A 24260-nucleotide genomic window follows, 5' to 3' on the forward strand; every position below is an offset into this window, starting at 1 on the left:
TGCGCTCATGAAGACACTGATCATGCTGAAAATAGACTTACTGTACCGTTAAATTCAATGGTTGAATGGCTGCCTAGATAGTTAAAAAACAAATGCACAGAATGCTTTGGAGAGTTGTTGAAAACAATTAAAATATAAGTGATTTAAACTCAATAGCCTTAAATATGATCCTTTTATCTTAACTGAGAACATTGAAATGTAGAGCGTGAGTCTTTGCCAATCTTCCAAATCTCTCAGCTACAAGCTATTGTCCACTTGTCAATAGCCAAACTCAAAGAAGACAAGAACATGTGAAGTTAAGTAAAAACTTTGTTTTACTTGAAATACAGTTTATAGAAAATGAAGAAATGATGGTCCACTCAAACAGTCCAGATAGTAAAACCTATCTGTAATACAATGCCACATTGAATCTGCCATGCAACCTACAACAGCTGATTTTTTTCCACTGAAAAAAGTATAAAAATATCTTACAAAACATCAGTTAGGTGTGTTTATCCAAAACTGTTTCACATAAGGAAGAAACTCAAAAACAAGAAAAGTCACATGTGTCAAAATATAATTAAGAAATGAGAACTGAATTTATCATATCAAAACTGTTGTCGTACCAACATGTGTATGAGAAGCAGAGGATATATATTACAGATATTTGTTTGATAAAGTCAAATGAAATGAATCTGTTCTTTAAGCTTTGCAACACTCATTGCATGAAAACTGTCTAAAATAATAAAGCAAAGGTGAGACACAGAGTCTGTATCGGCTTTAGGTATCTATAAACACTATCATACAGTTCCTTCTGACCGAGGAATCTGATTAGACAAGAGCCACTCGATGAGTGCTGTTAAGAGTACAACAGTACAAGGACTTTTTTTCCTATGTTACTACTCCACCTCAGGTTTGGAGTTATCTAACTTTACAACAGACTGACTTTTTCTTTGATTGATTAAGCTTGGACTGTACCTCTGAATCACCTCTGGCAGTGAAGTCACGTAAGACTCTTATTTCTCGGATGCACGATAAATGGAAACATTCAGATATATGCACAAAATCTGAAGAAGCTTGTTTGCTGAATTATGTGGTAAAAACAAACGCAGGAAAAGGTTTGGTTTGTCTAGTTTTGGTGAAGTTGAGGAACTGGTTGTGTAGGTGGAGTAAAATTATAGTTTGAATTCACAATATTATAATGATATGTTGTTACTTATTACATTTTCTTTATGCTGCCTGTAGAACCTTTGTATAAAAAGATCACACTGAGGTTGAAATTTTGTACTGAATATCAGCACTGGTCTGATTATATCATAGGCACGAGGCCACAGACTTATTCCCAAACATAATCAACAGCAATCCCTTTAAAATAAAATTGATTTACTGACACACAAAATATAGAGGCATCCTAATAAATAGCTGCATCTTAAAGCCGTTACTGGCTCATATTTGATCGCTATGACTCTAAGTCAATGTGAAACTTGATACTTTTTCATCTGGGTCAGCTGTGTCAATGTATGTCAGGAGAATTAAAAAAATAGCCTTCATATATCGTACATTCAGTCTTCAGAGCTCCTGGCAGGTGTGTATCTGCTCACAGTTCAGGCAGTGATGGGCATGTTGTCCCTGTAGCAGGCTGGCCTCTGGGGGGCGCTATAGCTGCACAAGTCCTGGTAGATGCGAGCCATCTGATCAGTCGCTGCACTATCAGACATCTCCAGGTTCAGGTTGTTGGAGAAGGGCTGAGGACGCCTCATGTTCACTGTATCTAGCAGGTGCTGACAGTGCACTACAGTGATCTGTAATACAGAGAGAGGAGATAGAAAAATGTGTCTAATTGTGAGTATGAGTCTGATTGTATCAGGATCCAAATTTCACACCCAAAATGTGTCTTTTTCCAATAACTTTATTTAAATAAAACATTTAAAAAAATTAATGAAATGTCCCACCAAATAAAAGCTTTACTTGCATTGTTATTTTTCCCCAATATCCTTCTTTTAACAAATGTACATTAATTCCACCAGTCAGCTGTTATAGTAAGACAAACTTGCCTTGATGGGGCTGGCCTTACCTGCACAATGATCAGTTTGCTCTTTGCATTGTTGAGATCATGGAGCTCCTCTCCAAAACAAAGAGTCACTGTCGGATCTGGAGCAGAAAACTGACCCTCCTGGTACAGCTGAAGAGCTGGAACGTAGAGATTAAGTGACAAGCTGTTTAGAAAACCCCACAAACATCGATCCTCTCTTATGATCCTGCTTTCTGCAAGCATTGGTATGAAATGTATATGTTCTTATGAGCTCTAATAACTAAATTACTGAACATAGATCTCACCTTGTAGAAACCTCCCAGTGTCAAAAATCTTTACGACAGCATCCCTTTCCAGCTTAGATGACATGGGGCCGTATTGTGAGCCTATTTCTCCAAGCCCGCTCCAGAAGACCCGGCTCTGGCACAGCCTCTTGATGAAGATGCCTTCTTGGTTGGCTCGGACCAGCACACCTCTCTCCAGGTGGCCCAAGAGCTTACGTGTGACATGCCGCTGGCGGTCGAACTCAATGAGCTCAGCGTGGGGAAAATAAACACTTTGCATGCTGTCTGAACTGTAAAGTGCGCCTCGGCCCAGGTGCTGCTGTGGGGAGATCCTGCAGCCTTCAGGATGGGTAACCATGTGTGTGTGCATCAGCTTTCCTCCGTAGTAGAAATTGATCATCATTTGGGAGAAAGCTGGAGAGAAAAGACTTGGTAAGAATTGCAAATGGAAAAAAAAACATTACCCTTGTAACTCATCAATTGGCCATGAATAATATAAAATGCATACCTGAGCCGACAGCACCTGATGGCAGAGGGTCCTGTTGCAGTGGGAAAGCTGTGAAAAACAAGAGGAAGAGATTGAGATGAGATGACCACACATGTCATGTCATTATTCTGCTGCATCATCAGAAAAGAAGAATTTCTCCAGCACGATCACACAAAGAATTAATCACCTTAGTCAGCAAAGTTCAACAGGATGTTAGTCAATTCTTCCATTGCAGAATTCAACAGACAAGCCATGAAGCTCTATTTAGTACCCACAAAAGCAGGGACATGTCATTGAGCTTTCCACTGTGGTTATTTTTGCAAACGTATTAAAGCTAATTTCTCGTAAAGATGGAACAGTCTTACTTGAGATACACGGCAGGAAAATGTGTTAACCACACTGACCTCAGCTTAGTTGAATAAAAGTTGTTTTAAAAACTGATTAGAAAAGGTCATCTTACCGTTCATGCTGCCCTGGGACCAATACTCTGGACTGGCCTGGATACTACAGCCTTCCTCCTGCAGACAGACAGAAAACACAAGTCGTTTCCAGCAGAGAACCTTTGTACACTTACTGTTCATAAGGAGTTAGTGGGAGTATGTGGGTACTCAGTTCAACAAGTGTATAAAGGAGACCACGCATTTGCTGCTTTGGGGGGAAAGGGTGTCAAATGTTGAGTGGCCATACAGTGCACAGAAACAGGGGGGATGAACGAAGGAGAAACATGGTTTGATAATTGTTGTTAAGTGAGGAGTGCTCTCACCTCTTTAATGAATTCCTCTATTGCTGCAGGGCTGCAGTCCATGTCTGTGATATCACCAGAGCTTGAAGTTGCTATGGCCATCATTGAGCTTTTGCCATCTGAGGGTCAAAGAAGAAGACTCTCTTCACAACATGCCAAACAGAAACACAACATCATATCTGCCAAACAGTCTTGAAATGGTTCATATTTATTACATTCATTTGTCCTGCAACATGTTATTAAATAGAAATTCAAACAATACTTTATAATGTTTTTTAAATAGTTTTATAAAAAATATCTATTATAAGTCATCAATGCTGGCCTCAGGAAATCAGTGGGTTAAATAAAAGAGAAATGTGTTGATTTTAGCAGGAAAATTAACACTCAAACCACACAAACTCACGCTTCTGCTCTTCCTCGGGTACAATACGGTAGACTTTGTAAGGCTCGGAGATGTCCAGCTGTGACCTTTCAGTCACCTCCTCAAAGTCAGGGCTTTTATTCAGGGCACAGCGAAGCCGGGTCTTCCATGTTGCAGGCTCAGCCTTGTCCCCCTCCTTAAACTTGCCTTTGAACAAAGCCCAGGCCTGTGGAAAGGGAAAACATGTATAAAGGTAGTATGTAAATGATTGTAATTAATGCTTAAAAAAACATTTAAGCCTATTCTTTGATTAAGAAACCCGTTTGATACGAAAAGAAAGAACGAAAGACAGAGAGAGAAATAAAGAAACAAAGAAAAATCCTCAATAAGGTGTGTACTGCATTGTCTTCATTTAACTGGCAATTAAGCATGGTTTGAGTCTATTTTTTGAATTTAGGCTATAGAATGGCTAGTTTAACTCCATATAAAAAGCGACATTTAAATGTCTAAAAAAAATCCCTTCAGCCACAAGGAGCCAAACTTAAAGAACCAACAGACAGGTCAATCAAGTTTTGGTTTTACGCGCAGTTCTGCGTATGACCAGAATCTGGTGTTATAACCATGGGAAAACACAAGAATGCTGTCAAACCTTGAAAATGGATGCGTCCACTTCTTGGTTGTAATCCTGTTTTCCTGCGTGTTTCCATGGAATTCGGAACAAAGTGCGTGTCTCATCCTCCCACTGCAGCCCAGAGTACTGCGCGCTCTCGATCTGCTCAACCAGCCACTGCTTCAGTCTGCGCCCTCCAGAGTTTGACATCTTGACCAAGGAAGGTTGTTTAAGGATCGTTCACCTGTACCTTACTGTATAAATATAATATGTAGTAGTAGATATCAAATCATTGTAACTTTTGTTACACTTTTTAGAGACAACTTTCACTCTTCCATATTAAAAGTTAAAGCAAAAACACTTACAGTTTGCGAAGATGACCGATGGCTCACTGTCAGATTTACTCAAGTGAGATCACTTGTCCCCGACACATGCCTATCAAACCCACAGTGCTCACTGTTATGAATGAACTATCTGATATGTGATTGGACAGCTCCGCCTCCATCTGACCAATGACGGCGCTGAAGCTTTATTGTGCCGGCCCATTTAGAAGCGCTGTTCTTCTAACTGTGGGCATTTACAAGAAATGGCCTGACATAAGCGCTGGTTGTTAAAGTGCTGCCCACGCCGTCGCGGAGCGCAGAATAAACCCGGAGAGTCACAAGTTACTTTAGACTGTGGGGGATTTTTGTGCTCCACGCCAACGTAATTAATGTACTCGTACGCCCACGCTAGAATGAAGACAAGCCACAGGAAATATTGTTCAGGTATGCTGAAGTAGACCACTGTCTGTATGATGCCACTAGACCAAGTCTAATATTACTACAATGTCAAACATGATGGAAGGAGGGTATTTGAACAGAAACAACAAAGAGAAGTCTCTTTGTAAAAAATGCATCTTGGTTATGAAACAGACTGAAACTAATACAGGTTCATTCAGTGATTCAATAATACAAATAAGGGGGGATAAACTGGAAAGCTTCTCGGGCCGAGTCCATGGAGAGTGCCCATGGAGGTTAGCAAAAAAAAAACATGGTCCATCCTAATTTAAAGCTACAATGACCAAATATAATTGTACACCTAAATACTAATTTTTACCTTTTAAAGCAACAAAACAAGTTTTATTTAGTGTTGCTTCAATTATTTCCAGCCTGTTTCAATGAAAAGCCCCTCTTCGTAAAGTGAATATGAATACATTAAAAGAAATCATATCCTAGAAGGGCCCATTCACCGGGCCTTTCATGGGCTCGGCCATTTCTGCGTGCGGGCCTGTGCCTGTCGCCCCTCCTGCGGGTAGTTGTCAGACAAGACTGTTAGCAGCACGCTGCAGATGAGGCCTTTAAAAAAAGTCATTTCTCTATAGTTCTTAATCTATGTCCTATTGTGACATATTGTTAAACTCATGGTGTCATGTAAGCCCCGTATGACACAATAATAAAATCAAAAATTCAAACTAAAAACTTCAAACTTCTTCTGAAATACGCAAGGAAAGCCTGCTTACAATCAATCTTTTCAGCCATGACAGATTGAAATAATCACATATAGGCAATATTGTGCAAATAAACTGGTGTTCACTTTAAAGCTCCTGTGAGGAACTTTTAGTTTGTGTTGTTATTGACGACTCCTGTGGACATGGAGATATGTGCTGATATTGCAAAAAACCCCACAAAAAATCTCATGCTGGCTTCTTTTTACACTCAAATATATCACTAATCAAGAATCATAGCTGTGGAAAATATTTTTAAAAAAGGCTGGTTCAGCAGTGTGCAATCAATCCCTTTAACACTGGGGCGCAGGTACCCTAGTGGTTAGTGTGCGCTGCATGTCCAGAGGATTTCCTCCAAGCGGGCAGCCTGGGTTTCACATCTGGCCTGTGGGTCCTTTCCCACACGTCAATCCCCAATCGTCTCTGAAAAATAAAGGATTAAAAAGCCCAAAAATAAACCTTTAAAAATTACTTTGACACTATACCATGGCAGCATTTACAGGCATGAAAAATATACTAGATCACAAGTTGGTATGCCTATTCATTTCATAACTGTTTCATAACCAGTTCAAGACTCCACAAAGGATCTTTAAAGCAATAATTATGAAATGTCTTGAGTCTTGAAAAAAAAAAAGTCTTGTTGAGTTAATAAAAACCAAGGGGCCGCCCCACATAGATTCCACAGAAACAAAATACTGGATTGGAAACTAGTGTTGAGTTGGTACTTTTTTTGTATTTTGTTTTATTTTTTGTAATTCAAAATAATGAAACTAAGGAGTAAGCGTTCCTCATAAATTCTCAATCTGACACCTCTTCTTCATTTTCATTTCAGCACAGGGCAAAGCGACTGCCACTGCTGATATGAGACCTCTTTCTAAGGAAAAGGTTAATGTTTAAACACAATTAAACTGAATTATTATATGATATATTACTATCTATACTTTGATGAAGAGCTTATGAAAACATCATGCAGTAGTAATCTGTCACCAATGGTGATCAACATGTCCTGACGACTGCACATTGTTGTAATTACAATCCTTTTGCAATCAATTCTATATATATTTAGTTTCCATTTGATGATCATTTCTGAAGTCGATCTCCATCTTATGGCATGATTCATTTATGTTTATGTTTATGAATTCTACATTGTTGTAAAGTGAATGACTTATGGCAAAATGTGTCTGTCTCTTACAACTGTACTACTTAGTGTTCATTGGGTAAAGATCTGTCCCTGGTGAAAACTAAACTGGCAGGCAATGTTGTTAAGGTTGTGGTGGCTGCAAATAGCTATGTGGTATATAATGTAAGTTATCAGTGTGGCAAAAGCTTTGGGACGAGGTTGTAATGTCTCTGCACTGAGCACTTGTGTTTTACAGCATTCAGGCACACGTTTTGAAAATCCTTGCTGAGCTTTGATCAGTAGTTAGTCATCAAACGGTTCATTTTCATGACCTGTAGCACACAAAGGAACTTATGTGGTAAAGCACAATTACTTGGTGATGTGCTGAGTAAGTAGGGCAGTAAAACACTGCACAAACTCTAGACTGTAAGTTGAAAAAAGCCATTCTAAAGTTTTCTCTGTGCAGTTTAAGGCTCCCTAATAAGATCAGCATGTTTATTGTTTTTTTTCTCTGCTCTGGGGTGTGTTTCCATGCACACAGACACATACCATAGAGTTGATAGTACAGATTTATTAGCAGTTCAATTATTTAGTCAATCACAGATTTGTATTATAAAACAGGAACAATCAACACCATAAATATGCAATTCAAACAACTTCATGAACATATGAGCACAATTACCTTAAAATCTGCTTTTTCACAAAAAAAAAACATAAATCAGAGCTTCAGTAAAATCAGGAAGACTCAAGCTTCACGTCAGCAGAGATCCTTCATGTGGACTTACAGTTTTACTCAGCCAGACATTATATAGAAAACCAGATTCACCTGCTACATTACATGTTTCACTTAAGGGAACATTTTGCCAATTTTAAATGAACTCACTACTCCTAGCTGTGTGCCTCCGTTTTTTTTTTAAACAACTCTTTATCCAGTGAATCAAATTAAAGCTGTGTGGTTTGGGCGCAGACCCAACATCAGCCTTATCTGAAATCATGAGGTAACTCGGTACAGTTTTGTTGGCTGGTACATAGATGTCCAGCACAAAAGCTATTTCCTCACCAGCTACACACATTGGCTGATATGAGGTCAAATATGCTTCCCCTGGGCATTGTTGGTGCTGGATTCAGTTGTAGACATGTGACATGGGTGCACTAGTACCCACAAGTGAAGTTGGGGATTACCAGCATTACTAATAATTAGGACACACAGTATAGAGAGGAGGTTCAACACCTGCTTGAGTTGTGTTAAGAAAACAACCTGTTCCTGAACACCACTAAAACAAAGGAAATCCGTGTGGGCTTTTATAGCTCTAGGTGAAGAGGTGGACATCGTGTAAAACACCAAATTCCTGGGAATCTTCATGACTAAATAACTCCTCACACCTCCCACCTGGTAAAGAACGCCTAATAAGATTTCCTTTTGTCAGGTAACTTAAACAAGGCAGACTCTCCTTTCAGCTACTGCTCAAACACAATGGAAAGCATCTCTGGGTATCTCCAGTAAACAATATTGCTCCATCAAGACCTGGACTGACAAACTCAGCAACAACTTCTTCCCAAAAGGTGTAGCCTCTAAGCCACCCCCCACCCCAAGTCCCATTTACATACGAGAACACTTTCAATATGCTGCTTAAGACTTTTCTGCATAATGTGGCGCAACTGCACTTGATATCCGCTGCATTATGGTGCACATACTCTGCAATAGTCACTTTGACTTATTTTTTACTGTGGGTTTGTTCTTGTTTTATCTTTTTCCACTTGTTTGTATTATTATCTTGTCTATTGCAGCTGGGCTGAATACAGTGACAATACATAATCTTGTACTATCATATAGTGTGCAGACCCAGCAGATGACTGGGTGTAAACAAATGCTGTTTACTCAATGGGCAGTGATGTGCAACAGTGATATATTCATCTTTATCAGAACACCTTTAGGTGGCGAGTATAGCTGCTAATGACACCATAACTACAGCTGCAACAATTTCTCTATTTAATTATTTTTACCTTATTAATCGACCGATATAAATTTGAGCTTGTGCTGTATTGATACTTAACTGTAGATGTGAGCATGTGCTGCTTTTCTTTGCCATATATAGCTTTCTTTGTGTTTAAGACAGTTGAATGGAAAAAAAGAAGATATTTGAAGGTGTTATTTTAAGCTTTTGGAAATTGTGCTCCGCTCTTTTCCCAAACTTCTGAAGTTGTTTCCACTATACATTCAACAGAATAATCGTGGAAATGACCAGCAGGTTAATCAATAGTGAACTTAATCAGTAGTTGCTAAATTGTTGTGTTTGTGAATTTAACTTTACATGTAATGATTATTGCACTGACACATCTGACAGGCAAGCAACACTGTTTCTTTCAGCAAGATGTACTTAATAACAAACTAGTATTTCAGAATAACTGGCATCAGTATGGCGTCAGATTTGTAAAGGTCACTGTGCAGCATTAAAGACCAGAGATCCACATAGTAAGAGACTAAAATGTTCCCATAAGGGATTGTATGTTAGTCCAACCTCAGGCTACCGAGCTGAATGTTACAGATGAGTCCACATGGAAGTATGGTTTATTCATTATGGATAAAGTGCAGAGGTGATTAGAGTAAGGCGTCTGTGAGCACCGAGACCCCTGTTGTGGCTTTTTTTTTTCAGTTAAGGAAACAAGGGCGGTACTAGTGGACAAAATTCTGAAGCTCAATTTTAAATCAACCCTCACTCCTTAAAAATGACAAGACAGAGGCAAATTAGGTATTTATGCTTGGCTTTTAAAGTGGAATTATTTAGTCCTATGCTTTCAAAGTTGTACAGGCTTTAAAGTTTGGGGTTGATTTTAAATTGAGGACAGAAAAATAACTACTGCCATTTTCAGACAGTGTTTGGCAGGACTTTGGCACGACCCCGATGCCTGAGTTTCAGCTGCTGCTTTCAGGACCCTCAGAGTTGGACGGCAGAGCGCACACGCCTACACCCTGATTTATCCAGCGGTGGTCTCCTCCTCTTCTCTGGCTCTCCTGTTGCTCTGTGTACTGGCTCAGCAGGGTCCCAACCTGCTCCTGGTCATTGAATGGACTGGGCTGGAAACTGGAGCGTAACCAGGCTCTGAACTGGGGACAAGAAGACGCACCAAAAAAATCATTGAGACTCTTGATATAATTGTGTTAAGATCAAATTACATTTCAGTGTTTAGTACCTGAAGAGGTCAAGATGCTCCAGCAACACTTGTAGTATGGAGATCAACTTTATTAAAAAATTAGACCCGACGCATTTCGGTCATGACCCTGATGGAGGCTACAAGCCAAAACACGTCGTTCTAATTTGTTAATAATATTGATCTTCATACTACAAGTGTTGCTGGAGCTTTTTGACCTCGTCAAGCCTTCCACTCTTCATGCACCTTGTTAGTTGGTGAAGTTGTGCCAAAAAATCCTGCTCTGCTTCTTCAGTGTTTAATACCTGGAAATACACTGTATCTATATACAGAATATATGACAATAGCTATAAATACATACAACATGTAGAAGTAGCTCTTGGAAAAGAGCTTCCATATAAAGACAGGGCCTGTAAACTTTAAGTCATTTGAAATGTGTCTAGTTTGTGCAGCTTTGTTTTACACAAATATGATAGCTGTTCTATTATTTCATAGGCTTTGATTTAACCAGAGATAATATTTGTGAACTAAGTTTAGAATCAGTAAATGAGATCGCTCTCCACTGAAAAGTTTTGACTGATCTGGGGAAAACTGCTTTTCCTATAATGCACTTGGGGCATAGAAACATCATCAAAATAGCTACAACTAGACACACTGATATCGCTTAATAAATGTAAGAGTATCATCAAACTGTGGTGACAAAGGCATGAGACTGTTCTTCTTGAAAGACCACTGTGTATTTGAAAAGCTGTTTGAAGTTGTCGTGATTTTCCCATCATGTGTTGTTTAAGTTGGGTTTTTAATTTGTTTGTGTATTTGTATAGATGCTACCTTGGCCACATCTTACATGTAAAAGACATTTTTATTGTCAGATGGACTTCCTGGTAAAATAAAGATCCAAAGCTTTTCTTTCCAATAATCCGTCTTTTCTCAGCACCAAAGTGTTAGTCCAAAGATGATGTCACGGCTTAAACTGAACTTTTAATAAACCAAGAGCAAATATTTGTTTTCTTCTGCGTAAGAATGAATAAACAAACAAACGAAAAAGCAGGACACAAAGATCTTTACGACATATATTCTGAGGAATACGCACAAAAAACGACCACTCCACTTTGGAAAGATCTCATTTTTCACAGAAACATTCAATTAGAATTGTTTTATGTCAACATAGCCTGGATGCAGTTTATGTGGAGCTGCTGTCCCTCTTGAAAAGAGAAATGTTAGTTTTTGTTTCTGTTTGTCCTCCATCACACTTCGTGGTGTTTCAGTTAAAGGGGCAAAACCAAATGATTTGAACTTTGAGTTTATATGAAATGCTCCGGCTATCCCTTTTCCAAGTGAAGTTTTTCAATATGTCACCACAGCAGTGAAGTGTTCTCAAATGATCTCCAGGAGTTACGGTATGAAATACAATGAAGTGAAAGTCTCTCTGAATGTAAGAACTTCATCTTCCTTAATAATCTAGTCTAATGGTCCCGCACTAACTCACAACAGGAACACAACTGTAACAATAAATGAACAATCAGAAGTTCAATCTAAAGATAACGTGAGCTGCCTGATATCAGGAGTTGTGCAAGACTCTGATCAAGTCATTGTGTCATCTTGAAAAAGAAAGTGAAACATATTTGAGGCGCTTAAGTTTTCTAGTTATTAAAATCAGAAAAGAGTGAAGTGAAAATGTAAAATTCCATGTTAGAGTAAAAAAAAAATTACATTAAAATCTGGTATGCTCTTAAAAGCGTTTTTTTTTTTTTTTTTATACTGTAAACAGACTTAGCCATGCGCCTAAAGCAAAGACAAAGGCTGAATTTAAGGCAGATTATGACATTAAATAAATATGAATGTCTGGATGTATTAATAGTTGAAGGTTGGTTCAGAGCAGAGACAGATTAAAGGACATTATTTTTATTCTTTCCAAAGATGTGACACATTAGGACTATGTTTCAAACAGTGCTTCTAAGATGTCGTCTAATAGCTCTTCTTAAAGTGGTTCTTTGGACTTTCAACCCGGTCTGAGTTATTTTGGGAGATTGTCTTATACCCAGCACTGAAATAATAATTATGTACTAAAAAAGTTGCTTTTTGAATCTTTCCCTAAACTTGACAGACATTTCTGGGATGTTCCCTTCAGTGTGTCTCATGCCTTGTTGCTTGGATGCTGTGGCAGTAAACAAAGCTGGTCAGCTGCAGGAGGCACTAAGGTAGATGGTGGTGTGAAGGATTCCTCACTTTCTATCTGAGGCAGATGTCAGAACAGCACAAGTACAAAAAAACGTATTTCCCTTTAAATCCTCGAAATCAGTACAATACTTATAAACAATGAACTTTTTTTTTCAGGCTTGTCATGTTGCAAGATGCTGACCGTAATGATTAACACGTGATGAGCAGTACCGAGCTAATGCAATCCCAGCAAACCCCCTGCAGTTCCCCTTCTCCACTCTGTGTCTGTGTCAGAGTCATTGTAAGGGAATAGCAGTACTAGGAAGTGCCGCAGCTACCCATAGTATATAGTAGTGAAGTGCTGTGGAGATGTACCAAATGTATTCACACACTTCCTCAAATGTGAAAAATGTCATGAAAAAGTCTTTAAATGACTAGATGTCATGGTTGCTATAAACGCTCGATTGAAAATTCGAATAAATGCACATTTATTTGAAGTTACAGCGCACAACACTTTAATTGTATGTAAATGCACACCAAACCAGACTTGACATAAAACCAGGAAGTTAAAATGATGATGAAATAGATGTAAATGTAAATAGAAGAGCCATAAAGATGATGGTTTACTGTAATATGAAGCATGTCTTTTAATTTGCCTCTGCAGGCATTTATAAATAACAAACAAATATAGAAACAACACAGATACATAAAGTAGCTCGAGACAGTCCCCAGCTGTCAGGTAGACTTTGTTCCACGACAATAACACAGCTACAAGTAACAGTTGACAGGTTAACCACTGACTGTCTGCAGAGTGATGGTTCATGTGTCATCTCCTGTCGGTTCCTGTGTAAGTCTACGTGGTTTTGAAACTCCACCAACAGCAAATATCACCTTAATGCTTCAACGGTATTCTAACTGGGCTACTGAAGGAAGAATAGCGGTTACCACGTTAGTTTTAAATGTTACAACTAAATATCACCTTTTACTTTGGGCTGTTACACGGGCTTACCGTACAGAATGCTCTTTGCAGATATTAAGTGTTCATTCATCATGTCTTGGTTTCTATTTTTGTGTTTACCTCTGAGACTTGTGTCGTCTGGTACTCCCGAAGCTGCTCCTGGAAGCCATAGTTTGGGCCGACAAAGGAGCGGACAGCCTTGACGGCAGACAGACACTCCTCCCAGCTGTAGTGGGTGACGGTCATCAGGTAGGCCACCACCATGGTGGTGCTGCGGGACACACCTGCAAGGCTGCAGCAGAGCAAACAGCTTGGTCATTGTGATCAAGACACTGGATGCATTTGATAAATATCACATTACAAATGCACTGTGAAAAAAGGCCCTATATGTGATAGTGTTTTTATTTCTTCTTCTAAGTCTGCGGCCTAAATAGAAAAATCTCTTGAAGCAGGAGTTTATGAATGTCTAAGTCCACATGACATGAAATCTTAATGCCAATGCTAAATGGAGAAATCAAAACCTACCAGTGAACGAGACAAGATCCACCATTTAGGCGACATTCATGGATGAAGCTGATGCACTCTTTAAAATGCTGTAATCTGGAAAGAAAAATATAAAACACTAATTAAATCACTTATAACCCTTGAATCTGACAGAACTGATATAATGGAGGTTTCTGTGGTTTGCAGTAAAGATATGTGATGTAACCAAGAACGAGTATATTTTGGTATGTAATTGTTTATTATATCATATCTTGTGTTATTATATTGAGCAGAGAGTTAGCTGGTCACATGGGTATAGGCGGTCATATTTCATTGATTCACGTCCCTTGCTCACCCTTTTTGATCAGGGGAGAGAGAGGGTTGCCGTATGTTTTGTTGACCGCTATTTTTTTGCTCACTGTCATTACCTTATGAGTTTGTGTACGTTATCACGAGTGTTGATTATCTTTTTGGTTATACAAGTCAAAACCTATTTAATGGATTTCAGTGATTTTTTTCTGATAAGCACGAGGCAAATTCTAGGCTCGACTTCAGCCTGTCAGCGGCTTTTTGTTCCTTCAAGTTGCTACAAAATGTTTTAAAGGTCACATATTTAGCAAAATACACTTTTCCATGGTTTTTTTTAACACTAATATGTGTCCCTAGTCTGTCTACTAACCCTCTTATTATGAGAAAATTCCATCCTCTGTCTTTTGCCTGCTCCACTTTTCAGAAAATGTGTGCTCAAACAGGCTGTTTGGAGATTTTCCCTTCATGACATCACAAAGGGCAGTAACCCCTTGCCAAGGTGGGTGACTCTCCCACAGCTAGGTGTTTGTTCTGCCATGGTGCAAGAAAGCCAGAGCCACCGAAGCCCTTTCAGAGAGAGGCCAGACACAGCTCAATAGAGGGGCATGAAGGCAAAAATACAGGATCAGAGTGGATTTAGAACAAGAAACTTCACAGACGTGTTTTGGGGAGCTCTGAGACTTATTTAAACTGGTTGCAAAGGAGAATAAAATGTGACCTTTAAATCAAAAATAACATCAGCACTGTTGACCAGCAAACAAGAAAACAGGCTTGCATTTGAAAAGGCAAAGTGATATATGGTGTGTTAAGCTAAAAAAAGATCACACATTATAGGATATGAGAAAGGACACCTGAACTGAAACTCCTGTTCTGAGGCCCTAACGTTGTGCTGTAACTGTAAAAACATGATACAGTTCTGAAGTGACTGAAGAAACTGCAGGTAACTCTCAAAATCAGTGAAAAGTACCAGCATGCATTGGATGGTTTCCGTTGATTTATTTGAAATTCTCAACAAGAAACATCATAGCGAGTAGTGTTTTTTTTTTTTTCCCCACAATTTCCAACTTGTCATGTGAGAAAAAAGTGTGGACTGCTTCTGTGGTAGACCAGAGAACAGACAGCAGGGACAGACAAGGGAAGTGACTGGCCCCTCGATTTTGTCTATGTGCAAAATTTCAGCGGTTTCCAGCATTTGTTTGTTATTCAGTTTCTAAAATTGATCAAGTTAATGATTTTAACTTTTAAACTCAACATGTGCAAGACACACACACACACACCATCAGAATGTGAGCCTGCTCTGAAATAAAAGGGAAGACAAAGCAGCATAAGGCAATGCAACTGCTCCTCAAATATCCTACTCGGTCACTGTCAGGAAACACTGATGGGGTTTTGCATAATCAGGCAGTGCATGGCTGATAGCAGCGTCTCCTGAGGAGCAGATGCTGGTTACTCAACAGCAGACAGAATAACAGACAGTGGCTAAAATAGATTGACTGCCACTTTTCTTTTTTCTCCTTCCTGAGATCCAAACTCTTGTTCAAAAGATGTCTCCTCAGCACTTTGTTCTGTCTTCCTAGCACAGAGGTTTCCGTCCTTCTTGTTTAATATGCAAAAAAAATACCTTGTGACAAACACTTGCGGTTTAAACCTGCTAAATCCAGAGGATAGAAGTCAAATAAAACAAGTTGTTGTGATTAAAAGGTTAAATAGCTTCTGCAGATCTATGGAATGGTACATTTCTAGTTCACACATTGGTCTGCATTAGAAATCTTTACACAACCTTTCAGCCAAAATTCAACATGGTGGAAAAGCAGACTCCTCACATGAATGCAAATGTCCTTTTTTAAAAGTTCAATGCAAATGAGTTAGCACCTTCATGGTCAGTGCACAGTGTGCATTAAAATCATACCAGCAGTGTCATGTGAATGATCGCTTAAAGGGGAATCCCTGACCCTCCACAAACATGGTTTCTGTATGATTATGTGCACATGCTCAACATTTAAGACAATTCCAATCAAATGTTTAGCATTTATTCAGATGACATCACATCAATCGACATGATTTGAAGTCTACATCCATCTTGAGAACATCAACAATGCGATGTCCCGGTTAGCTGTGTCTGACGTTTAACCTTTGTTTGGCAACTTTTCATCAACTGCATGCTGGATGATCACAGTAGTGAACATAAGCAAGGCCGGGAACAATGTGTGTAACATATCTTTTATCTGATAAAGGTTTGTGAGAGTTTTTCTACTTCCTTTAAGGATCTCAGGTTGGCTTGCATCGACTAGTCTTCTTTGTATTTATTTTTTAAAGAGCCCATATTATGCCCTTTTTAGGGTTCATATATTTAATTTATGTACCTACTAAAGTATGTTCACAATAGCTAAAGTTCTAAAAAAGTGTCTGTTTTCATGTACTGCCGCTCCATGCACCGGCTCGCTTCTGACTCTCTCTCTAAGGCTCTGAAGTGCCCACGTTCAGAGTCCCCACGTGTGCCAAGTCTGATCTGATTGGTCGGCCTGTCGGCTCTGGTTCTCGGAAATGTCCGGCTCCGTCCGAGGGGAGCATTAGCACCTTAGCACTACTGTGCTACCGCAGGCTACGGCATATCGTGGGTGTGCTACAGAAGTTAACGGGCGTGCAACATGAGCTGCTGGGCTTGCCACAACGAGCCAATGGGCTTAGATCAGTGATCTCACACTGACAATGACGTCACACTGGCAATTTTTTTTCGAGGGGGGCTAGAACCGAGCGTTACATGCGGCTAATGCTACAGCTAACAGGAGGACGTAGGAGAAGCCGCGTTTCCGCGGACTTTGAATTTTTGCACATAGATGTGCCTAAACATGCACAGGACACTTGGAAAACACACTAGAGAGCATATAAAACCAGAAAAAGCATAATATGGGACCTTTAAGGTAAATGATTGAGCCTTTTGAATAAAAAACTGGGATTTGGGGCCATCTAAAAGAACCTGGCCTCCTAAAATTCCAAAAAGCATAGACATAAAAGCTTACAGAAAGTTTAGGGTTTCACAAACAGCTTAAAAAAAAAACCCTACATGAGAAAGACGGTCCTTGCTGGGGACCTTACACATGGGAGGGGCCGTCAGACCTGGCCATAGGGGCATCGGTGGGCCTCACCATTCCCGTCAGCCAGAGCAGTGATTGTGACAGAGGGGGGGTTATTAAAGTCCTGGGTGGTCGGGGCCCAACAGCCAGATGTGACACTAAGGTTTCCTTCCTCTGCTGCCTGAGGGAAAGACACTTGATTGCGACAGTGGAGGTCTGACACCTCCAAACCAACCCCCCAAAAAACATCCAACCAAATAATAAATCTGAATTCTAATTAACTTATTTTAATCTCTAAATCCAAGTCAAAAGAACAAACCTCTTTGAAGGTATTAAAGTATTTTAACAGTTCAAAAGCAGCTTGGTACATTTTTATTTCATCTATTTCAGCAGGAAACCAGACTGGCCAGCAGAAGGCAGCAACAACAACATTCCTTCACCAGCTTCAATACTGACTGACAAGAGACTGCTCTTTGCATTGCTGCTCAAACTGCATCCCATGTAAGATGCTTCAGTTTGTGCTCTCAGACCCCGTTGAGTATTAAATCCATAATCGACGCAACTTGGACTGCAGAGTCGAAGGTCCAGGATATGTTAGCGACTTCTGCAAGGGTGGAGGGACAGCTCATTCATCTTACAACATCGGGTCTGAGCCTGATGAACAATGACACATTGAACACAATTACCCCATCTCTCTCACTCTCTCTGCCTCACTCACTATGAAACACTCACAGATTTGCAAACACACAAAACAAACACTTGTCATAATGCTTTTTCTGTACTAGTAACACAAAAGATTTTTCCCTGCAGGATATATATTACTTGATAAAACTACAAGTGATGAGACGTACATAATTGAACTGTAGTTTTTATAAACTACTTGGTCACTTTAACCTCAACAATACAATTTAAATTTTAGCCTGTGCGGCATGAATGGAACTAACACTTCATAGGTGAATAACTACAACACCCAAATTGAATCATGCAAAAAATCCGTTTTTTGTAACTGACAGACATCATGGTGCATTCTTTGTGACAGTTTGCACAGGGCCGTCACACCACGGGATCTCAATTTGGAGGGTATGAGTGTCGAAATAATACAGCATGACTCATCAGTGCTTGAGAAATTGTAATGGGCCTTTAAAATATTTGGTGTAAGCACCAATAATATATCAAATTTTGTTGGTGTGTGTGTGTGTGTGTGTGTGTGTGTGTGTGTGTGTGTGTGATTACTCACAGGTTCTGGCTGGCAGCATCAGCTGCATGAATACAGAGGTAAGTCTTGTCCTGTAAAACATACATGAAAATTAAGAACCAGAACAGAAGGGATTCAGTCCTTACATTTCATAGCTCAATGTCTACTACATTTTTGTTTCTATGTCTTCTAATAGTGAAATGATGGCCCTGGTCCGTTTTTCATTTGAACATCTGTTAATCCTCTCTCATGTGAGTCATGAGTCTTGTCAGCTCTGCATCATAATATTTATTGTCTGAATGTGTTGCTTCCTACTTGCTCATGCTTAGCATTATATAAGTGAATGTGAATATAATAGATGCTGTTCAAGACAACCTTAAGAAACTGACTGGCACTATGTACGACACAAATTTGCCTGGAAGCTGGATATAAGATGCTAAACTAAGCTTGTCCATATGATTGAGACTTGGGTACTTTTGAAACCACATAACCTAAAGAGAGAGAGAGAGACAGCAATGTCTTAATTGCACAAATATGTTGGCCATGTTTGGGTACTGTTCAGTGGCGATTCTAGAGTCTGTTGGGGCCCTATAGCAAAAATCAATAGGGGGACCCTCCAACCAGTGTTCATCACAATTACGTCTGCCAGCCAACGCGTACTCCTCGTCCTCTTTTTTTCTCTCCTATAGACGGCTAATTCATCTTCATGTTTCTTTGGTGACTTTCATTGTCAAACTTTGGTTTTCACAGCAATAATACATGCAATCTTAGCAGGGTGACAAGAGTGAGTGCTGTCAGATGGGGTTCCCTAAGGGAGGTTTCCTACAGGTTGTCACATTTTGTGCCACTGCTTTGGTTTAAGTTTGTCAACTCTCAGGGGCCCCCTACTGGTCTTGGGGCCCAAGCAGTTGCCTGCCTTGCCTGTTGACAAGCAGCGCCTCTGGTACTGTTGCCAAGTTTGCAGGAGTTTGTCTGCAATTTTTTGTAATTAAATATACAAAATCAAGTAGTATTGGTTGTCTAGGACTTCTGTTATTGTTGCCCTGGTATCGACACAGATACTGATAATGTTTGATTTTCACTGGTATTTTATCTAAGTCTAAAATTCTGATACCGTGGGGGCGCTTGTGGCGTAGTGGTTAGTAAAAGTATCCCATGTACGGATGCTGTAGCCCTCCAAGCGGGCAGCCTAGATTAGAATCCGACCTGTGGCTCCTTTCCCGCATGTCATTCCCCACTCTCTCTCCCCGATTTCTGATTATGTCCACTGTGCTATCTCTAAATAAAGGCATAAAAAGCCCAAAAATAAACCTTTAAAAAATTGGGGATGGTGACAACCCTATGCTGATCATGTGGGTTTTCCTCAGATACATTGGGCAACAATGTTAAAATATGAAATATCTCACACTTGTGCCTATCTTGTAATTACACCAGATTTGAGCAGCCTAAAAAACTTCACATGGTTCTGATAGTATTAGCTACAGTCCATACCACTCAGCATATCAATCTCCCTCAGACACAAAGCTGTTTCTTAATTCCAACCACAACTCACCGTCGCCCTCACCTGGCGGACTGGAGACATTACATCATTTTATGCCCAATCATACCAAAAAACTCCAGGTAAAGTTTCCACAGGAAGTACACAAATACTGATGTAGCTAACCTGGATTTTCCACTAACCTCAAATATGGGTTTAGCGTTGTTGTACACTGACAGGATGTGGGTGATGCCATTCTTCGAAAGACTTTCTCTGTTTTCTGCATCTGGGGGCAAATACAAAGGAATAGATGTGAGTGGATTTTACACAAACAGTTCTGACTTGGTCTATTGTAAACTGCTATAGAGGCAAATCTCTGGTCTGCTTACTATCCTGGAGTATCACTTGGGAGACTTAGACCTGAGGTCACTTGCTCCTGTCACTTGAACTAATTTTAGCTGTTATACTCATGCCATCGTCACTGCAGCTAAAGTTAGAAGAGCTGCAAACACCTCATTAACTGGGAGGGGGTTCTTTCAGGCCAGGGAATTACTGACAAACTGCTGAGTTTTCTTTATTGTAATGTGTCAATAAAACATCAATACTGTTTTACTCTATAACAGACAGAAGAACAGTTTTATGTCACAAAATCTGATCTTATTATTACCAAGAAATGTGGGTTAATTAGATTAAATATGTCAATACATTGTGGTTGTTTTTCAACATCTTAAGTTATTTATGTCGTTATTTTGGGTTCCCAGCGCAATTATTCCCCTGATAAGTTAATTTCAGAGAAATTTGTTATCACTGGAAAGCCAGCATTTTCATCTCAAGATAATCAAATAAAGTCGAGAACTTGAGAGAACAACTGGAAACTACTAGTTATCATGGGAAAACGGATGAAGGTCAATTTATGGATGCAAGTCCGTTTAGACCTACTGTAGATGATAATTTAGAATCGATTAGATATACTTGTCTTTCCCTGATGGGAAATTTGCTGTATGCTAAAATTAAGATAAAACTTACAGCACAGTCAAACAAGTTGCCTTAAATTAAAAAATAAACAGGACACAATACAGACGACGCCAAACCTACATGATAAAATAATAGATAATATTAAAAAGGTACAGCATTTAATCTGGAGAGTGATTACGGGGAAAATGCTACGTTTTTGTCCATATAATTTCAAAAGATAATGTGTGCAGCATTAAAATGACAGAATAAAGCAATGCATTTCACTCACTCACTCCATGCATGTATGGACTGTTATGGTGGACAACTTTCTTGGTACAGAAAGCCTGACCCGACTTCACTCTATGAATTAAACAAATATAGTTATATCTTGTTTTTCTTACCTCTTATGTTTCCAAGGTAAAGCCCATCGACAACCTGTGAAGCAGAATTCACAGACATGCTGCATTCAGGTTAGAAATTCATCACTGTCCAGCTTCAAACCTTCTCTGTCCCTGGTTGAGCCAGATTGGATTTAAGGCTTAAAGCTTAAGAACCGAGTTCCAGCAAAGGAAAGATTCCCTACAACCACCATACAAGGCCGGAACCAAGGGTGCATGATCAGGACAAAGTGATGAGTGGAAAGCAGCGACTGACTGATTCTGTACAGCTTAGGTACGACTGTAGTACCATGAAGCAAGAGAACTGTGCAGGTAATGGAGTGCTGGATTCACACTTACAGAGAGTGTGACCACAGAGCCTGGACCTTTTCAGACAATTAAGAATGGAAATACAAATGACCATTGTATCTGCTTCAGCAAAAAGAGACCTTTTTTCCTGTTTCTAAGAGCCACATATGTGCTTACAATTAGTTTCACTTTCTACTGCTTTACTGATGAATTGGTCATCATTCTGTGATTCTGCATGTTAGCAGTAAACTAAACCATAAACAGGCGGGCAGATGAAGGTGGGTGAAAGTTCTTTGCTGCTAACCTTTTGGTTTGTACTATTTTATTAACTGTTTTACTGTGCAGTTTTTGTTGATTTGTTACTCAAGATAATTTGTGTTATCATCCACCAGAACAGATTCAATTAGTCTCATTGTAGTTATAGGCAGCTGAACTCTACTTGGTGGCAAGGCACCTTTCTTACAAAATATTTTTTCACCATCTTACTGATTTTGATGATTCACCAAACTTTGAACGATGGAAGAGTATTTTCAATGAGAGACAACCCATGATGAAAGAAATGTTTCATCATGGGTTGGATAAAAGTAATCACGATTTTATCAATTTGCAGAGTTCCTTGAAAGGGGACAGGTAGACCAAAACTATGCAAAAGCCCTCAACCCTCAGTATCAGTGCAACACAGCAACCACATCCACAGCTCAATAGTAATCTTTTCACTTGTGTGTTTGATTGCTGAGCAAACTGGAATTCACTCCAGTATAGCAACATTGTAATGGTCTTTTGATTTGATTATCTTAAGGGTATCTCATGAAAAATTTCATGAGCCCCAAGGTCAAAGGTCAAAGGTCTGTGGTGAACTAAGTTTTATGCACATTAGAATCGTGGGTACAGAGTGTATAGGAGAGATAAATAAATACAGCTTTAGGGTTCAGGGATAGCCTATCAACAACTCTTTACAATCTGCTGTCTGGACTTTGATTCTGCCATAATAATGTTATTGATACATAGTAAATACATTTAAAAATCATAGTTATATGCCCCACCCAGTGTTACACAATGGTAGAGAGAGTTCTAACACGTTTACTCACAAGCGATTACAGGCTGTTCTTAAAGGAAAGATGAGCTTTTGGTAAAGATTTGATCATCTTTTCTAGATTATTTAACCATAGCGCTAAAAAAATGCTCTGAATGGGAAAGGATTTTTTTCTGAGTGGAAAAAAGACCCTTCTCATAACTCCAAATGTGGGACACACAACATGATAAGGCTGCTGATGACTGGTTACCCTAACCTTTTATCTACATAAAGTGGGCTGGAAGCTATCCTTTTGATTTCATGATTCATTTACATTATTGTAGTTGTTTATTTAGGTTAAGTCTGTGATCTCCATATAGTATTATTATTATCATCATTATTTAATTTGATCTATATTCATATGTGCAATAAACATTTTTATTTTATTTTTGACATTTTATTTTCATTTCTGTCTGTTATTTTGATATAGCTTACTGTCTGGTCACTTGGGGTGCAGGGTATTGAAAATGTCAATAAAAAGTATACAAAATAAAATCTTAGTTATTCCAACAACTAATGCACTACTACAAATATTACTAGGCGACTACAGCTGCTATGGCAATTATTATTATGATCCATGCACCCTACAGTTTATTATAAATTCATATATCAGTATGGGAAGACAAAACAAGTGACGTGATTGATTGACATTTATACCAGCTACACTTTTACCACACAAAAGAATCATGAAACAACAAAACCCCATAGAAATTAACAAATGCACCTACCTTATTCATCCCATTGCCCATGATGACTTAGAATCAGTCTACGACTAGCTACAGGACTTTAATATGTGGAGCCGCTGAAATATGTTACCATGGACTGTGTATCCAAAACGCGAGCCTGGACCGAATGAGTCATACAAGAGAGAAAAGCTTAGTCGCTACGTTTGTCTTCTACTTAACAACATTATTCAGTCCCACCACCATGGTGAACAGTTATGTTGTTAAATAACCTCGTTTTAGCCTCAATAACACTTCCCCGTCATGCAGTATCGTCTTCCGGATTGTTTTTAACGTGACTGAAGTGCAGCGGCGGGCCCATCCGGTTGATGACATCACAGCAGGCTGCAGTCAGATCAGCTGTTCTCACCCAGACTTCACCTTCACTTCAACACTACAGACCTACAGACTAGCTTATTAACGATGCATTATTACGGTATGTGGGACAGTGTAACATTAACATGACGTAGCTATTTTTTTTTTACATTATTAGATCATCCATAAAGACATATTGAATTTATTTTTTATAAATATCAGTGGGAATTCGGGCATCAACCTTTAAAACAAAGAGCTTAACATCAATGCCAGTTAAGGTTTATGTTATCAATGTGCTATCAAGTCGTACAAAGTACAATTTTAAGTAACATACATGTAAATAAGAGAACATAGGATGCCGTTGTGAAATTGGAAAATAGGCTTCCCATTATAAATGTAACAGACCTCCAGCAAAACATTGAAACTCATCGTGCCTTTTACGACTGTGAATCAATTTATTTTTTCTTACCCCAATTAAGTAGTTAAACTTTTATTTCACCAGCCTAGAGTACTCTCTGCAGCTAATCTGTCCCACCAGCCAACATTGATAAAGTCATCTATAAATTCCGATCCTATCTGTTCTGTGGTGGCTCCTAGGTGAGAA

General features: G+C 39.2%; 2 protein-coding genes across 2 annotated transcripts; both read right to left on the minus strand.

Moving 5' to 3' along the window:
* Nucleotides 1-296: 296 nt before the first annotated feature.
* On the minus strand, nt 297-6143 carry irf8 (interferon regulatory factor 8). Its single transcript, XM_061041235.1, has 9 exons — nt 4861-6143; nt 4535-4749; nt 3928-4111; nt 3546-3643; nt 3243-3300; nt 2804-2851; nt 2317-2709; nt 2054-2169; nt 297-1781 (listed from the first exon to the last, which is right to left on the minus strand). Exons 2-9 carry the CDS (start codon nt 4703-4705, stop codon nt 1584-1586), a joined length of 1266 nt encoding a protein of 421 aa, XP_060897218.1. The 5' UTR covers nt 4706-4749; nt 4861-6143; the 3' UTR covers nt 297-1583.
* A 1509-nt stretch (nt 6144-7652) lies between these two features.
* Nucleotides 7653-23694, minus strand: dusp22a (dual specificity phosphatase 22a). The gene is made up of 8 exons (XM_061041385.1): nt 23575-23694; nt 23348-23462; nt 21263-21296; nt 20111-20193; nt 18473-18522; nt 13895-13969; nt 13490-13661; nt 7653-10207 (listed from the first exon to the last, which is right to left on the minus strand). Exons 2-8 carry the CDS (start codon nt 23366-23368, stop codon nt 10016-10018), a joined length of 627 nt encoding a protein of 208 aa, XP_060897368.1. The 5' UTR covers nt 23369-23462; nt 23575-23694; the 3' UTR covers nt 7653-10015.
* Between the last annotated feature and the right edge of the window lie 566 nt (nt 23695-24260).

This window comes from Labrus mixtus, chromosome 1 (genome assembly GCF_963584025.1).
Source record: "Labrus mixtus chromosome 1, fLabMix1.1, whole genome shotgun sequence".
Taxonomy (NCBI): Eukaryota; Metazoa; Chordata; class Actinopteri; order Labriformes; family Labridae; genus Labrus; species Labrus mixtus.

What these genes read in the sequence shown, in the direction of transcription:
- irf8 (XM_061041235.1), bottom strand. Translation starts at nt 4,705, where the DNA reads ATGTCAAACTCTGGAGGGCGCAGACTGAAGCAGTGGCTGGTTGAGCAG. An exon ending in TAGAGGAATTCATTAAAGAG is followed by an intron (nt 3,301 to 3,545) that starts GTGAGAGCACTC and finishes GTCTGTCTGCAG; the next exon opens with GAGGAAGGCTGTAGTATCCA. An exon ending in CACTGGGAGGTTTCTACAAG is followed by an intron (nt 2,170 to 2,316) that starts GTGAGATCTATG and finishes TCTACGTTCCAG; the next exon opens with CTCTTCAGCTGTACCAGGAG.
- dusp22a (XM_061041385.1), bottom strand. Translation starts at nt 23,368, where the DNA reads ATGGGCAATGGGATGAATAAG. An exon ending in TTACCTTGGAAACATAAGAG is followed by an intron (nt 20,194 to 21,262) that starts GTAAGAAAAACA and finishes ATTTGCCCCCAG; the next exon opens with ATGCAGAAAACAGAGAAAGT. An exon ending in AGACGACACAAGTCTCAGAG is followed by an intron (nt 10,208 to 13,489) that starts GTAAACACAAAA and finishes TCTTGTCCCCAG; the next exon opens with TTCAGAGCCTGGTTACGCTC.